The following is a 17028-nucleotide window of genomic DNA, read 5'->3' as shown; positions in this document are numbered from 1 at the left end:
AAAGGCACAACAAGGACAGACTGAAGACAAGCTAGACATTTCTAGAGCAGCAGAGGAACGTGGCAGAAAAGGCAAGATGAAACCAGATTGCATGGGAACCGACCCAAGCCAGATAGATTAAACTACAGAACTTTGCCGAGCTTAGGGCAAAGTGAAAGATCAGGAAGCCCTTATCTTTTTTGATGGAGGAGCCAAGGCCAACTTCATTTCACCTAAATTGGGGGTGCGGCTCAAGATTACACTCGACAAGCTGTTATAGTTTTCTCCAAGGATGAAGCAGACCATCGACACCATCTGCTACTGGTCTTTCAGGCATCGCATGATCACAAATTAGTTATCAATGCCAAAAAGAACAAGTTCTTCTTGCCTGAGATACGCTTTCTGGGACACATCGTCTCAGCAGCAGGAGTACAGATGGATCCAGCGAAGATTGAGACTATCCGTGATTGGCCAAAATTGAAGAATGTTCATGAAGCTAGAAGCTTCTTGGGCTTGTATTCCTATTACAGGCGGTTCATTCGGAAGTTTGCAGAGGTAGCTTCTGCTTTGCACATATTGACTCAGAAAGGAGTCCCTTTCTCGTGGGGATCGACAGAGGTGACTGCCTTTCGGACACTTAAGGAAAAACTGACTATAGGACGAGTGTTGGCTTTGCCAGACTTGCAAAAGCCATTCGAAGGTTATTGTGATGCTTGTGGTCGTAGTCTGGGAGCGGTCTTAATGCAAGAAGGCCATGTGATTGCCTATGAAAGCAGATTGTTTTCAAGACCAGAATCGATAGCACAGATTTATGAGAAAGAGCTATTGGCAGTGATCCATGCTCTTACTCAGTGGCGACATTACCTACTCGGAGCCGATTTCACATTCTTTACTAATCATCAGAGTTCACGCTACTTCTTGTCACAGAAGCAGCTTTTGGAAAAGCAGATGCGGTGGGCTAATATCTTGTCACAATTTCACTTCCAGATTGTTCATGCTCAGGGACAAAAAAACTTAGTGGCAGATGCATTGTCTCAGAAGCCCCTAGTCTTGGCTATTTCCGCGATTCATCATAGAAGCTTCGAGGATATGGTTGATCAGTACGCCACCGATCCAGATTTTTTCGATGTTTCACTCGCATACAGAATGGGGAGATAGTGCCAAGATATCCTATACGGGATGGCTACTTGATGAAGAAAACGATGTTGTGTGTTACACAACCGTTGAGGGAAAAGGTTTTGACTGAGTGCCATTGTTTACCTTTTACGGGTCACTGCGGCATTGACACCACCTTGAAAGGTGTGGAGCGTTATTTCTTTTGGTCGAGACTCAAGAAGAATGTGGACGACTTTGTTTGCATTTGTTTAGTATGCCATACGGTCAGGTTTAACAGGCATAAGGCACAAGGATTACTACAGCCTTTACCCATTCCCTGGGAAAGTATTGCAATGGATTTCATTTTTGATCTCCCGAAGACACAGACTGGGCACAATGGCATTTGGACTGTCATTGAAAAATTTAGCAAGCAAGCTTGCTTCATTCTAGTGAAGAAAACAGTCAAGCCGGACCATTTAAGGAGATTGTTCATTGCACAAATATTTCGAGTACATGGCATGCTTGAGACAATAGTTTCCGACAGAGCTCCCCGATTCACGAGTTTGTTTTGGAGGGATATTAAGAGAACATTGGCACACGGTTGCTGTTCTCGTCATCATTTTAGCCGCATATAGATGGGCAATTTGAGATTGCAAATTCAGTTGTTCTGGATTTATTGAAGTCTTACATCTCTGCAGAGAAGACTCAATGGGAACTTTTTTGCCTTTGGTGGAATTTGCCTACAATAACACGGTTCACTCTTGGACAGGGAAGGCACCATTTGAGATAATTAAAGGTGCTCCGAAGGTTCCACCCTTTCTCAGCACTAGAGATAAGATTTTTGAAGTCGACCAGTACACGAGGGACTTTGACACTGCTTTTGCCAAGGTCTGGGAGGCTTTAGAGAAATCTCAAGAACGACATAAGAAGGCAGCAGATTTTTGAAGTCGACGAGTACACGAGGGACTTTGACACTGCTTTTGCCAAGGTCTGGGAGGCGTTTATTGAAATATCAAGAACGACATAAGAAGGCAGCAGATCAACATCAACGAGATTTGAAATTAAAGGAAGACGATTGGGTGCTCTTACGTTATGAGAAGGCATGTGTAAGGAAACGAAAGGGAAAGGAGCGGCTTTTTCCAAAGCTTAGCTTAAGGTATTATGGCCCTTTCCAGATTAAAGAAAAGATAATGATGTCTCCTTTCGACTCAAGCTGCCCGATACTTGGAAGATTCACAATGCATTCTATGTGAGTCTCTTGAAAACTTTTAAAGGTGATGTGCTAGTTGATGGGGAGCCTCATGAGCAACCGGAAGTGGAAGAAAGCGAAGAGATACTCGTTCCTGAACAGGTTTTGGCACACAAGGAAAGAAAGATGAAAGGTAAAGTGATTCGGCGGTTCTTGGTTAAATTCAAGAACTATATGGCGTTAGATGCGAAGTGGATGGAGGAGGAGGACTTAGTAGATACTCCTTTGATTTTGGACCTTCACCTTGAAGCATTTGGTTTAGCATAGTCTACTCCGATAGAACCCAGAACTCAGCAAGGATGAATTTGGTGCTGCGGGTTTGCACAAGAGGGGAGTCACTCCGCTCCTTAGTCAATAGATTACCTCGATTTTGAATAAGGTCACTAATGTCCCCTTTGGGTTTCAGGGATACTAATGGGCTGACCAATATTCTGCTATATGACTTTATAAGTATTCTGCTGTATGACTTTATGAAACGGAATTCCCGAAATTGAATATGCTTGATTTGTACTCTCTCACTTGACTTGTTTGAGTGAGGAACTGAAAGATGAAATGACTGCAGCATTTCTGTCTCATAAATCTCTATAGGCATGATCGCAATAAGGATTAGTTAATCGGGCATTAGTGAGGTCCGGAATGGATCTAGATGCGATTACGAAATACGTTGCTGGCAGTCATGATCTGAGATTTGGAATGATTTTTTTTGGGATTTGTCATGTGATGTGACTGTCGTCTTTGTACAAGTGCTAGATGTGTCGTGTCTAGTGCGTCGGTACTAACAGTCAACGTCTACTAAGACAGTTTATGGCCTCTGGATGTTTTGCAGGCGTAATCAAGGGCGATTACAGTTGTTTCAAGAGGGGGGTATGTCACAAACTGATGATGTGGCACGACTATATAGTTGTTTCAACTTGTGGACAACTGCCGAGGTGCCAAAAAGGGACACTAGGTTTTAAAATAAAGCGAAGAGCATGCTGGCATGGCTGTTGTACGGACGACCACAAATTACACTGACTTTACGGACTGTCGAAAAACGCACTGAGCAGCTGATGTGGTATTGGACGGATTCTCCGCATTTTACGTTGGCTGGCTGTACGGATTTCCAAAAACAGCGCTGACTGCTTTTACTGGCAGATTTTACCCAAGATGCTTTTGGGAGAAGTTGCTTTTGAGTTTAATGCTTTTGGGGGCTTTGCTTTTGGCATCCCTTTGTAACCTTTATAATGGACCCAACGGGCTCACTTCTCAGAGCATCTAGACGCGAGTTTGAGAGCGAGCACCCGTGGGCAGTTGTACTTTGCTCAAAGATTAATATAAAAGAAATACCGAAAGGAGCGCCAATTTTTGGGGCCTATCTCTCTTGGCACAGAACTACGCCGGGCCGTGTTGACTCTCTCTCTTAAACTTGTGAAGTGTTTTGAAGTGAATCTCTAATGTGTCGCGACATAATCTTGACTTGGGGTGTCCAAGTTTGTTGCACTCTCTTTCTCCCTTTCCCTCACGCACACACTGCACCGCACGCACGCATTCCGCACACTGCACTCCTCAACAATCTGCTCGTCGGATAACTTCGGTTTAGACAAGAAGTAACACAAACTTTGATGGCAATGTGTATTGTAAATGCACCAAGCAAATAATACTTCCACGAACTCAAAGCATGTATCACCGCTAAGAGCTCCTTCTTGTAAATATGTGCAACCTTCTTTGACTTTAGAAGTCAGCTCTCATAAGCTAGGCCATCCTACATCAACACTGTTCCCAAACTGCGAACATGGGGTATAGACTGATTGGTATGTGTGCAGGCGAGCTGTCAGGTGTAGATCTCAGTCCCCTCAATCTGATACAGATACTGGGTTACACAGCCAACCAAATCTGATGTTCAAATATCATTTATTTAGTACTTACCAAGCTTAGATTTTTGGCTTTATTTAGAATTTTATTTCTGAGCATTGTTTACTGCTTGGCTGCTGCTTGAGGTCACTCCCAAGGTGCTTGCATATGTTGGTGTAGGTCTTACTAAGATCCGTACTTGTGATGGTTAGGTCTTGGAGTGGTCAAATTGATTTGTTTGTTCATGATCAAATGAATATCTCACAACTTGGAAAAAAAAATTAAAGCTGCAACACTATTCCCAAACTGCGAACATGGGGTATAGACTAATTGGTATGTGTGCAGGCGAGCTGTCAGGTGTAGATCTCAGTCTCCTCCTCAATCTGATACAGATACTGGGTTACACAGCCAACCAAATCTGATGCTCAAATATCATCTATTTAGTACTTACCAAGCTTAGATTTTTGGCTTTATTTAGAATTGTATTTCTGAGCATTGTTTACTGCTTGGCTGCTGCTTGAGGTCACTCCCAAGGTGCTTGCATATGTGGTGTAGGTCTTACTAAGGTCCGTATCTGTGATGGTTAGCTCTTCGAGTCGTCAAATTGATTTGTTTGTTCATGATCAAACGAATATCTCACAACTTGGAAAAAAAAAAAAAGTTGCAGGATAAACTGAAAGGTTAATTTGAGTAAGGTTTTGAAAAGTTTCGCTGTTAACTTGGTGCAGATTTAGAGGGGTTCCATCATAGTTGACAGAGATGGTAAACAGACTTGGAAGTGGGACCCTTAGGAAGTCGTGATGGATAGGAGATGGGAAGCAAATTGTTATTATGGTGTTTTTCCTATTAGAAGGAACTAGACAGCAAGAAGGAAACCTACACAGCAGTCTCATTAAAACATACAACTAAAAACTACCGGGGCTACTATTTGCAAAGAAGTTTTGAAAGATGCATACTACTAAACTTATGCTGAGCTTTTGGTGTTCAAGAGAAAAATCAGCCAATGTCCATCTTTTAAATGGCACTTTGATTTCTCAATTAATTGGGACTTTGATACAGACCTGTGTTTTTGAGGAATTGTCATCTATCTGTGTGTATATATGCAGTTTTTCACTTTATGTATGTTTTCAGCTGACGGCTCTGGCCTTTTTATTTTAGGTTGCGATGGAGGATGTCTGCAGATGAAGAGTTTGTACCTTTGCAAAAAGATGAGCCTTTTCATTTTACATTAGGACAGAAAGAGGTATGTGAAGTTCCTTTTTTTCGTCCTGTGACTATGGTTTGTATTGCTAGGATTGCTTGTAAAAACCTTCCAGGGAGCTTATTGATGTAGTCTTAACACCATAACTTTTGTAGAAGGAGATGTGATTCAAGAAAAGTCTACTTATTTTTAAAAACATGTTACTAGGTTATACACTGTTGTTTAAAGGATAATGATCTGAAACTTTCCTTCCATAAAGCTCTAAGCAAGATGAGATGAATTGCTCCCAACTGCAACTTGCAGAGCATTTAAGCCTTGAAGAGTATCCTCAAACTAGTGTACTTAGCTTTGTAGACTTGGGAGGAAAATGTTCAAAACAATGTGCTCTGACATGTATCAAGCAATGTAAACTTTTTGTTTCAAAAGAAGAAGACCAAAGTTATCTTGGGTGAGTCAACTGCTACTCCTTGAGATCGCAACCTTCTTTACTTACTGGCTTGACTCCTTGCACTAGGATGGAGTAAGTGTTTTCTATAAGACGTCACTAATCTTTTGTGCGGGTTGTATCTGAAGTGCTAGTAGGTAGACGATTTCTTTCACATATATTACGATTAGGGTTCTAGGGATCTCTGGCGTACCACTGAGGGGCAAGCTTCCATAATCCTAGAAGGGCTACATGGCACCTTTTCTAGCTACGGAACTGTAGATATTTTGCACAAGATTTGCTTGATGTGTTAATTTAACTTGTGTTGGATTCACTTTATCCAATTCGCTTTCTTTTGATAAGGTTTCTTCTAAATAGTACCACAAGTTTGGGCAGAGATAGGTGGTATTTATGTCCTTGTAGACTTTCCTCTTGTTATTTGTTGTATCGGAATAAGGAAATAACCCATGGATGCGCTGACTGAGTGGATTACAGCCACCGACTCTCCCCTTGTGTTGGAGTACTCTAGCTCCCTATATCAAATTCTTAAACTGTGGCCTATTTTTCAATTGCGCTTACCCATGAAGTCTTGTTGGCGATGCCCACCAAAGTGTAAAAACATTCATCTATGCCATGTATGGAAAGAGAGGTATGCATGGCCTCATGCTACTATTTAATGGACTTGTCTTGCAAAGAGGCCCTGTAAACAGGCTCACAAGGTTACCCAACATCATCCCCTAGGCATTCCTAGACTTACCTTGCGCTCTTCTTTTTTTCTTTCAGCGCATGGTCTCTCTCTCTCTCTCTCTCTCTCTCTCTCTCTCTCTCTCTCTCTCTTCAGCGATCTCCCTCTCCCTCTCTTGGTGCCCCTTCCCCTCCCCTATCCTTACCGGCAAGACCCTCCCTATTCTAAAAGCTCTCTCTCTCTCTCTCTCTCTCTCTCTCTCTCTCTCTCTCTCTCAGATGGGCAGAGAATGAGGGCATAAGGGCAACAGGACAAGCTGGATTCAGAAGGGGTTATTCCACTTTAGATCATATTCTTACGCTCAGAGCCATTATTGAGGAAGGAAGAGCAAACGGGAGAAGGATGTATTGTTGCTTTGTGGATTTTCGGAAAGCTTTTGATACAGTACCAAGGGCCAGACTGATGCGTAGGATGCAAGAGTTAGGGGTCCCCAAAGAGATTATTTGGGGGATCATGGCCTTATACGGATCAGTAACTGGTTATGTACGTACTCCAGAAGGGGATTCTGACGTTGTTCATTCCACCGTTGGAGTAAAGCAGGGATGCCCACTGTCCCCTACTTTATTTGGTATGTACATAGATGAGGTATCAGATTACATTGAGAGAGAAGGTGACAGAGGTGCTCAACTTGCAGGGTCATGGATCCCTTTGCTGTTGTATGCATATGATATTGTATTGATAGCAGAATCACCAGATGGAATGCAGAGGCAGCTAGATGCTTTACATAAATTCGCGGAGGACAGTGGATTGTCGGTAAACTTGGGTAAAACCAAAGTTATGGTGTTTAACACCACACCGCAGTGGGTTAGGAGATCGGCACCTACATTTGCATATGGCCAGGATACATTAGAGTACACAGATGCATACACATACCTTGGGGTGGTATTTGCAGGACCGAAGTTTACTCTTAAGAAAGCAGCGGATGCTAGATTATCTAGAGCCTCTGCGGCCTTGGGAGGGTTGGAGAGGATGTGTTCACAAGTGCAGTTCAGGAACCACGAACAAAACTGTGGCTCTTTGATACTATGGTGGCTTCGGCTATGCTTTATGGGGTCCAGATTTGGGGACCATCAAGATAATTGGAAGTCAATGGAGAGACCTTTGGTATCTATGATTTCCCGATTGATTAGAGCCAAGGCTTCCGCACCACACGTGATTACCCGTGCGGAACTAGCGGCCCCTCCGATAGAAATTGAAGCTCTTACCTGATCAGTGTCCTTTATGCATGGTTTGTGGGATACAAATAACTGCCGATATACTAGATTGGCCCTCGAATCATCTCAACAATTGGCAATGAAAGGGGATACATCATGCTGGTATGCGCAACTGTCATTGTGGTTTCAGAGACACGGGTTCAGTATGGAAAGATTACCCCCCTTCCAATACTCACTTGAGGCTCCATCACTGGCAATTTCACGAACGGAGATTAATAAAATCATCCGACAGGATCTTATACAGTTGGATACTAAGAGGACATGGGTAGACCCTACACAAGAACTGGGCACGAAGATGGCCTACTACAAAGAAAACTTCCTACAACTATCTGAAGATGGATTTGTGATTCGCCCGAGTTACATGGATACCCACCTGTCTCATGGTTTGAGATGTGCTATTCGTCAGATTCGTACATCCTCACACCAGTTGGAAATTGAATTTGACAGATTTAGGGGAATCCCACCTGAAAGCAGAATTTGCAAGTTATGTGGAATGGAGCCGGAGACAGAATTACACTACATATGCCACTGCACAGTATACTACGAGATACGTGGGCGTTTTCACTGCCTCTTTAAAGAAGGCTTTGGACCTCTAGATAGAATCATGCAATACCAAGATCAAAGATGCTTAGGCTTGTAACTACATCGGCACAGGGATAATCTAATGAGAAGACAAAGAGCACTACAGCCTCAGAGGCAGATCACAGATTTCTTCGGATCGAGTGAAGCAGGAGTGGAAGGGGAAGCAGGAGGCCAGCAGCCAACACAAAGGAGTACCCACATTCATACCAAAGGCACCCTAATTGACAGAGCGATTGAGCTTAGGAAATCGAGACGACCAAGACCAAGAGGCAGAAGCACACTTCACCGGAGGAGACTACAACAAAGGATTAAAAGCATCCTAGCCAGACACCCAGAATGCTCCTAAGAAGTTTATTTAATACTTTGTATTTAGTTTTTCACATTTACTTTCACACTTTTCACACCTAGTACTTTAGTACTAAGGTACCCAGGCATTGTAACAGATTCACCACTTTTGTATCAGTTTGGTCTCATAGGTCATTCTGGCCTTTTGAAGACGTTAATATAACATTTCATTTCATTTCTCATTCACATGGCAAGAGAAAAGGCCAGTGCTAGTAAGAAGGATGGGCTGCTGCAGATTTCAGCGGTGAAGATGACACCGCCGGTGAGTCCACGGCTGCTCCGAGTGCACCAGATGTGGCCAAGACCAGTTAGGCGGGTACTATTGTGAAGGAGCGCCTACAAAGGTCGAATCCATCGAGACAAGTTGCTGTTTTTCTCTGTTTTTAGCCCATAAATGATGAGGATGGGGCTGATTTACGAGAAGGAACCCGAGAGTACACCTCTTTTGTGTGCAGGATTTGGAGAGAGGATTCTCTGCAACGAGAACTTTTTCCGGAAAATTGCTTTTTGAGAACCGAACTACGTTTCGAGCGTCGAGATTGCAAAGGTAATGATTTTCATGTTGTGATCTCTGAGTATTTGATTGCAGGTGTAATTCCTCTTCGTGAGGGAGTAGGAATAGAAAAAGGCACGAGCCTGTGAAGGAGAAAAGTGCTATGAGGAACTAGAGCCAGGTCAGCCCAAGGGTTTCGTACCCGAGATTGGGAAGTAGATTCACGAACCTGAGAGCGATAGACTCTCGAGTGGGATTAGGAACTTGAGATTCCCAAGGAAGGACTTCGTGTCCGAGAAAGCAGAGCTATTCTGTAGGAAGAGGACTCTGGGAGCAGAGCCGGAAAAGGGTTGCAGGGATACCATGCCCTGAGTCTGGAAGGTGAGATCCAGAGGGGAGTACTTAGATTCTTGAGGATTCAGAATAAGGAACGGAAGTTCCTAGGAATAGAGCTTTGCCCTGAGGATGGAAGCTGAGGCTTCTGGGAACCATCAAGTCTTATTCTAGAACGAACGTGGTAATACGTTTGGTTCAAGTGCTTGTATAGACTTCTCTTGAGTAATAAAGATACTATATTGGGGGGGGTGGACCAGCCCATCTTCTGGTTCCCAGTACTGTGTCGATCTTCTCACTCTCTATCTCTCTCGCTCTCTCTATTTCTCTCTATATCCTCTGGCTTCAGTATTAAGTGATAAATTATATTTATCCGAGTATATTCTATATTGCTATGCGCTCTCGTTTGTGACAGTGGTATCAGAGCATGGTCTCCTCTCTTTCTCTGTAAAGGAGGATGACTCTGGGAAGTTATGGGAAGAAGTCATGACAAGCCAAGAGAGTAGTAAGCAGGCGGAACCCTAAGCCCTGTAGAAAAGCTTGCAGAGTTGGGAAAATTTCTCTTTGCAAGAAGTCGACAAGACTTGGGATTCTCTGAGAAGGTGACAAGAGCATGATGCTCAAGAACCTAGAGAATTTGAGGAGCGGAATGCTCAAGATCCTTCAAAAACCAGAAAATATCCATTAACATCAATCCGGAACCATAGCCAAGAAATCCTGTCATCTTGGGAAGGATATGAAGGTCTTTAGACCTCGGAACACTCTAGTCAAGTTGGATACTTTTGACGGAAGGGAAGATTTCCCGAAAGCTATTGCTTTCATTCGACAGTTTGAAGTTGCCTTTGCAAATGGCAATTTCTGAGAAGCTTCGAAGATGAGGCATGTGATCAAACACCTCAAGGGGATTGCAAGTTCTTGGTAGTATACCAAAGCTCTGCGAGGAATTCAAAACACGACTTGGATTCAATTCAAGGTTGAATTTTCCGACAAATTTTTTTTCCTCTACGCTTTCGAGAAAGGCATCAAAGAAGATTAGGATCGGTTGTTCAATAGGAGCACGAGCGAGTCTCGGATTACGTGAACAAGTATTGGTTCACTCTTTCAAAGGTGGCTCCACTCTTGAACCCTCTCTGAGGAAGAAAATATGAAAAAATTCAACGAAGGACTTTTGTTCGAATTTCGTAGACGCATCCGCGAGATACTTTGCAGCCGATGGTGGAGTGAGCAATACAAGCTGAAAGTGTACACCTTAGTGTACATAGAATCTAATCCCCACAGTGGGACGGGAACCATTAAACACAGAAACAAGTAATTTTTGTTACCTCTCCTCAAAGGATACGTTGCTATGCGGAGAAATTTTTGGGGTGCAGGAATTCAATCTAACTCCTAAGTTTTTGAACAAAAGACCCTCAAACTCTAAGTGAGAGGACATGTCTTTGATCAAATTAAATTTTTGAGGGACTCGTAAATTGCGTATTGCTTTTACGCACAGGTATACACATATCTAACTAGGATCGATCACTCTCACGTGTTTATGAGAGTAGAATCGAATTGAAACATTGCTTTATGCAAGCTCAACCATCCGGAAGGATACCGATTGATCTAGTATCCGATAGTTTCCTAACAGATTACCTGCTATTGTGGGTAGGACACTATGAAGGAACCATTTCGAGTTTTCAAGAAAAGAAAAGCTTTTATCAAGCTTGGGTACCCTATAAGCTTACACTCCTTACTTGGTAAGGGAAGATATGGTAGTGCCTTTCGCACAAGTGAATGCACACTCTCTTTATGTGGGAAGGAGCAAGAGCCGGCTACGGCTTGTGCTCGCGGAATTCCAAGTTTGAATCCCAGTTTACTTGATGAGCGGGTTTGCTCTGGAACCAAGTTGACAAGTCGAGGAATCATCTGGTTGAGAGTGTTCACTCTGAGAATCTTACAAAGGGAAGGAAATCTTTCGAGTTCATTGATGCTCTAACACAGCATGAGTATTATGTACACTTTTGGGTACATGGATAACACGTGAGGATGCAAACCTTGTTGTCAAGGTGAGTTGATTACCATTCAAATTTTTTTCTCCTAACCCGAATGAGATGTCAATTCTCTTTTCAGGAAGTGAATTGGCATTTGAGATATCTCACTCGAGCGCCTTTTTGTGCGCATTGATATTCCGACATGAGAATCTCTATTTCAGATGTATTCGGTTGCTCTGTGTTTCTCTACTGAGAATGGGTATTTTGATAGTCGACGATCATCAAGTATGCTCATTGCTACGTGGATTACCCACTACAGTAGCAAGTTATGGTTGTAGCATACGCTTCTTCATAAGTAGTCCTCTAAACTCATGGCCCGAACCTTTTTAGGTTATTTGCAGGGGGGAGTGACGAGGTAGTCATTGAGTAGCTTCATACCGCAGACCGTCTGTCTCGAGGGAGTGCACAATGGCGCTGTTAGTTGCGTCTTGTAACCTGCATATGTGAGCATTTGTGTTGCATTGTGGTATGCCAACCACCGAATATTCCTTATTGAATGAGATACTTCTGGGAAGCCAATGACCCACGATATCAAGAGTTCCGATATGGAATAAGCTCCTTATTGGATGAGATTCTTCTGGGAAACCAACGACCCAAGAAATCAAGAGCTCCGATTTGGAATGAGAAAACGGATTGTCCCTCAGAAATTTCGAGCTAGCTAGAGTTGTTTTGCAAATATGCTGTAATCACGGACGATTACTTTCTTTCAAGAAGGGGGGATGTCACAAACTGATGACGTGTCAAGTCACTGAAGAACGGAGCCAATTGGTAGATCCTGGCCAAGGGGCCTAAACCCTAAGAAGAAGTAGAAGCAGCAGAAGAAGTTTTACCAACTACAAAGTCTTGCTGGGTGGCTATTTTTAAAGAAGAGTTCCCACCAACTTATGGGACCCCGTGACATAAAGGCATTAAAATAAAGTAAGCCACACACACACACACACAAACATACACAAACACACACACACACACACACGAAGAGCTGTTGACGTGGCAGATCTGTATGGATTTCTGCAATTGTGTTGGCTGTGATGACGTGGCAGCAGTACGGATTTTCGCAAAACGTGTTGGCTGTGCTGACGTGTCGCTTGTACGGATTTCCGCAAAACGCGTTGGTAGCTTTTGAGCGCTAGTGCTTTTAGGGCCATATGCTTTTGAGTTTATAGATTTTCATGTTAAGTTGTAAACTGCTTTTCATAGGCCAAGGGCTTATAAATATGAGCCAAGGGCTCATTCTCTGGCATGCTGCGAGAGGTGCAGAGGATGGAGTACCGGCGTTGTACAAAGTTCAAAAAATATAAAGAAATACAGAAAGGGGCGCCAAGGTTTGGGGCCAATGCTCTCACTGGGGTGGAATTCCGCCACTCCGTGTCGCGTGTGCTCTCTCACTTTCACTTCAGTTGTTGTTGTTGAAATGCTAAAAGTCTGTTTAGTCTGTTCTTTTCCGTTGGCACATGGTGCCCGTCCCGTGACAGCGGGTTCATTGAAATGGCCTTCACAGCCATCTTGGGAGTCTCAAACTCGATTTGATATTACGCCCGCCCGAGAAGGTGTATGTTCAATGTTGATGATCTTTCCCACCTCTGCTAGGAGACGAGCCTGTAGGAGGGTGCGCACCTCGCCTCTGCTAGGTTTACTGCCAATGATCTTGCAGATAACAGAGGTTTCCTGGAGGCGCTCCAGCTCTGTTGCAAGGCTCACTTGCTCTGTTGGCGACAGAGCAAGTCGAATGGTGGGCACTGCAGTATCGGTCGAGGGGGACTTCGTCAGAGTCCCTCTGTGGCGGAGCATGAGCCTCCATTTGTATTTGCTGCTGTGAAGGGTGACGAGGGTGCTGAAACAGATGCTAGTAGGCTTAGAACAACCCACAAGCAGAGAGAGAGAGAGGGGGGAGCGATGGCGAAGGGGGAGTCGCAGGGCGATGGGGAAAGGGGGGCGCGTAGGTGAACGAGAGCAGCAGCGAGCGTCGATGTTATACAAGAACTGACGAACATGCTTCTTGGATCCACTAGCGGCCTTGAAAGTCCATTTCGGACCCAAGTAACGAGGAAAATCCTTCGACTTACTTTTCTTTCGAGAGTGCTTTCTAGATTTCATCATGTGACCGATCTTCTGCTCAAGAGCTTTGTCAAACTCTTCTTGCGAGTACAATTTTTTCTTTTTTTGCACTGGCTTTCCTTTAGTTTTCATGGCCGACTTGATAGATGCGTGGATGGCCTTCTTTGCCATTGAGAGTGAACTCATCATGCGGGTGATTCTTCATTCTTCACATAGTTTGGATCCTTGGAGTACATTTGTTTTTTACACCTGTCAAACTAAAGTAACACTTGTACTCCTTTTTGTCGAGATTCCAATGCCGTTGTCCTCTCTTGATTCTTCGGAAGGAGGTTTGCTTCCATTTGAATCTCTATTGTTTCCTTCCATTTCTCTACTAAGAGTGGAGTGCTCTTCACCTTCCCATTCAATCGGTGGATTGGTGTCTTCTTTGTCGGATTCATTGCTAGAACCTGCAAGAAAAGGATCGGATATTCGTAGGAGAAGAATCGTTTGAGCTCTGATACCACTCTAATAGGCTTGGACACCTAATCGAGAAATCAATAGCAACATAGGAACAGAAAGTGCAACAATTGAGCGCAGAGAGAGAGAGAGAGAGAGAGAGAGAGAGAGAGAGAGAGAGAGAGAGAGAGAGAGAGAGAGAGAGAGAGAGTCAACACGAAGCGGCGAAGTCCCGTTTCCAAATGCACTGGCCCGAAAGATGGGTGCCCCTTTCGGTATTTCTTTCGGTTTCATTAACTAATAGAAGGATCTTTTTCTCGAATTTTTTTTTTTATGAGCACAAGCCTAGATAAGCGTCAAACCTCATGAACATTCTCCAAATCAGGCCAATAGTCTCAATTTTGGCCGGGTTCATCTTTACCCCTTTTGTTGAGACGATGTGTCCCAAGAACTGTATCTCAGGCAAAGAAAAAAACTCGCTCTTTTTCACATTTATAAGCAATTTATGCTTCCGTAGTGCCTAGAAAACCTACAACGTGTGGTGTATGTGTTCTGCTTCATTCTTGGGGAAAACGATAATGTTGTCAAAGAAAGTACCCACAAATGATCGGTTCTCTCTAAAAATGCAAAAAGTCGTTGTGAAAGCTGTCTTGTAGACGTCTCCAAGAGCAATTCAGATCTGATGATAACCACTCTTCATATTAATTTGGCAAGTACAATTTTGAAAGCTGTCTTGTAGACGTCTCCAGGAGCAATTCAGATCTGATGATAACCACTCTTCATATTAATTTGGCAAGTATAATTTTGAAGTTTGTCGAGTATATCATGGATCCTCGTAATGTGGAAATCTGTTCTAGTTAATTCTTTCTTTATTCTAACAGTACCCTGAGCTTGCAGAAAAATCTTGTCGTTTCTTTTTGAGATTAAACATATTTGACCTTCTATCGTCATCGAGTAAGGATTTCATTAAGTGGGACGGACTTGCCTTTAATTTTTTTTTCCCGTCAAGTACATTTTCCGTCAAGTACAATCTCTTTGCCCTTCTCATTTGTCAAAGTCGCTTTCTTAGCCCGATAGTCAACGACGGCGTTGTTCTTGTGGTACCAAGGGATTCCTCAGAGGACATCACACCCTTCCAAAGGCATGATATAAAGTCCTCGTGTAACGGAATATGGCTAATAACATTGATTGTAGCGGAATTAAAGTAATATTAGTGAGAATTTCCTTAAGAGAATTCTTAAATGTTGGGTTAAAGGCCTAAATAACCCCTTTTTGTACATTTTTATACTTTGTCTAGGTTCAATATGAACATGGACACATTTTTTAAAGGTCACTTATAGTAAAAGTGGGAAAACCCAAAACTCACTTATTGAGTTTTCCCTAAAAACGTGAGCCCTCTCTCTCTCCCTCTTTGTTTCGCTAGCGCTTCCTCTCCTGTTGGCTTTCGCCACCCCTCTCTGCACACACACTGCACTTCCTCGCGTGCTCTTTCACTTGCACACACCGCCGCGCGCTCAACAATTGGTATCAGAGCCAGATTAGGGTTTCAGAAGCTATGCGTAGGTGGCTGGACAGCAGGCAAAAGGCTTCTCTCGCGTCAAATTTCCGCTTTCATCACGAAGCCCCTTGCTTCCAATGTCACCTAGGGTGATTAGGGTTCCCAAAACAGCCTAAAACAGGCTGAAATTAGGTCAAAACAGGTAAAAACCAGAAAATTACAGGTCAAAACAGCAAAACGCAGGTGTCCTTGCTTTTCCCACTCAAAACAGGTCCATTTGATGCAAATTGATACGCCAAAACAGTAAATTTGCAGAAAATTCAGAATTGGACTGTTTTTATGTACACAAATTGAGGTTTATGTACGCCTTTTGTGGGTTTATGCAAGTACGCATTGGGGATACTTGTGAATTGCTGAAATTTTCAGCACATTGTATGCAACGTGCGGTACATTGTGATCACTGAAAATTTTTAGATTGTGTAGACACTTTCTGTTGCATTTTTATCCGTGCAAATGGCCTCTACTTCCTCGTCGTCTGATGTCAAGAGCTTGATGGAAATCAAGTGATTTGACGGTACAGGTTTCGACCTATGGCAGGACAGGATGCAGTGGATTTTGTTCCTCAAGGATTGTGAGGACGCCCTTTTGGCTGTAAAGCCTGAGGATATGCTGGATGAGGATTGGGCCAAACTCAACAAGAGGGCAAAGGCCTATATCAAAATGGCTGTGACCGATGACATTCTGGTGGACATAAAGGGCTTGGACACTGCACATGCAATTTGGCATAAGCTGAAGGCCACTTATGAGAATGCCACCCCTGTGAATAAGGTGCATTTGATACGCAAACTGGTGAACATGATGCTTGACGAAGCCAAGTCGGCTTCTGAGCACTTAAGTGCTTTCACCAGTGTTATGAGTCAGCTACAGGATACTGGGCTTCAACCTTTTGATGACAAGTTGAAAGCCATATTTTTGTTGATGACTTTGCCAGACTCTTGGGAAACACTTGTGGTTTCTTTGAGTAATAGCCCCAACCTCACATATGATGGAGTGCGAGGCTCCATCTTAAATGAGGAAATTAGACGCAAGTCTAGTGGTGGGGAAGGTGGCAGTTCTGCTTACAATGCGAGAGGCAGAAGTCAGAAGCAAAATACAGGTACCAAGACTCAAAACAAGAGCAAAAGCAAGTCTAGGGATAAGGATGGGACTTGTTATCAGTGTGGCAGAAAAGGCCATAAGAAGCCAGATTGCAGGTATTTCAAGAAAGAGCAGGAAAGAAAGAAGGAATCACAGGAGAAGAAGAAGACAGAGGATAAGAAAGGGGAAAAATCAGCAGGTACCTCCTCCAAGGATTCGGAGACTGTCAATGTATCCTCTAGTGTGGTTATCACAGAGTTATCCGACAGTGAGGAGATCTTGGTTGCAGCTTCATGCCCCTCAGATTTTGTTGTAGCAAATGCAGAAGACATGCTTATCTCACGTAGAGATGTCATTGATGCATTGCTAAGTGCAAATGA

General features: G+C 43.4%; 1 protein-coding gene across 4 annotated transcripts in view; it reads left to right on the top strand.

Moving 5' to 3' along the window:
- The window catches only part of PAS1 (FKBP-type peptidyl-prolyl cis-trans isomerase family protein), a 128824-nt gene that overhangs the window by 53082 nt on the left and 58714 nt on the right, over positions 1 to 17028 (top strand). For all 4 annotated transcript variants that reach the window (XM_086514779.1, XM_086514778.1, XM_086514780.1 and 1 more), the window contains one exon: positions 5312 to 5396. In XM_086514779.1, the coding sequence (XP_086370905.1) occupies positions 5312 to 5396 (85 nt within the window). The remainder of the gene's footprint in view (positions 1 to 5311; positions 5397 to 17028) is intronic.

This window comes from Adiantum capillus-veneris, chromosome 6 (assembly GCF_014529385.1).
Source record: "Adiantum capillus-veneris isolate H3 chromosome 6, ASM1452938v2, whole genome shotgun sequence".
In the NCBI taxonomy this organism is placed as follows: Eukaryota; Viridiplantae; Streptophyta; class Polypodiopsida; order Polypodiales; family Pteridaceae; genus Adiantum; species Adiantum capillus-veneris.
Note: the sequence above shows the minus strand (reverse complement) of the source record. Positions and strands in the feature narration are given on the sequence as shown.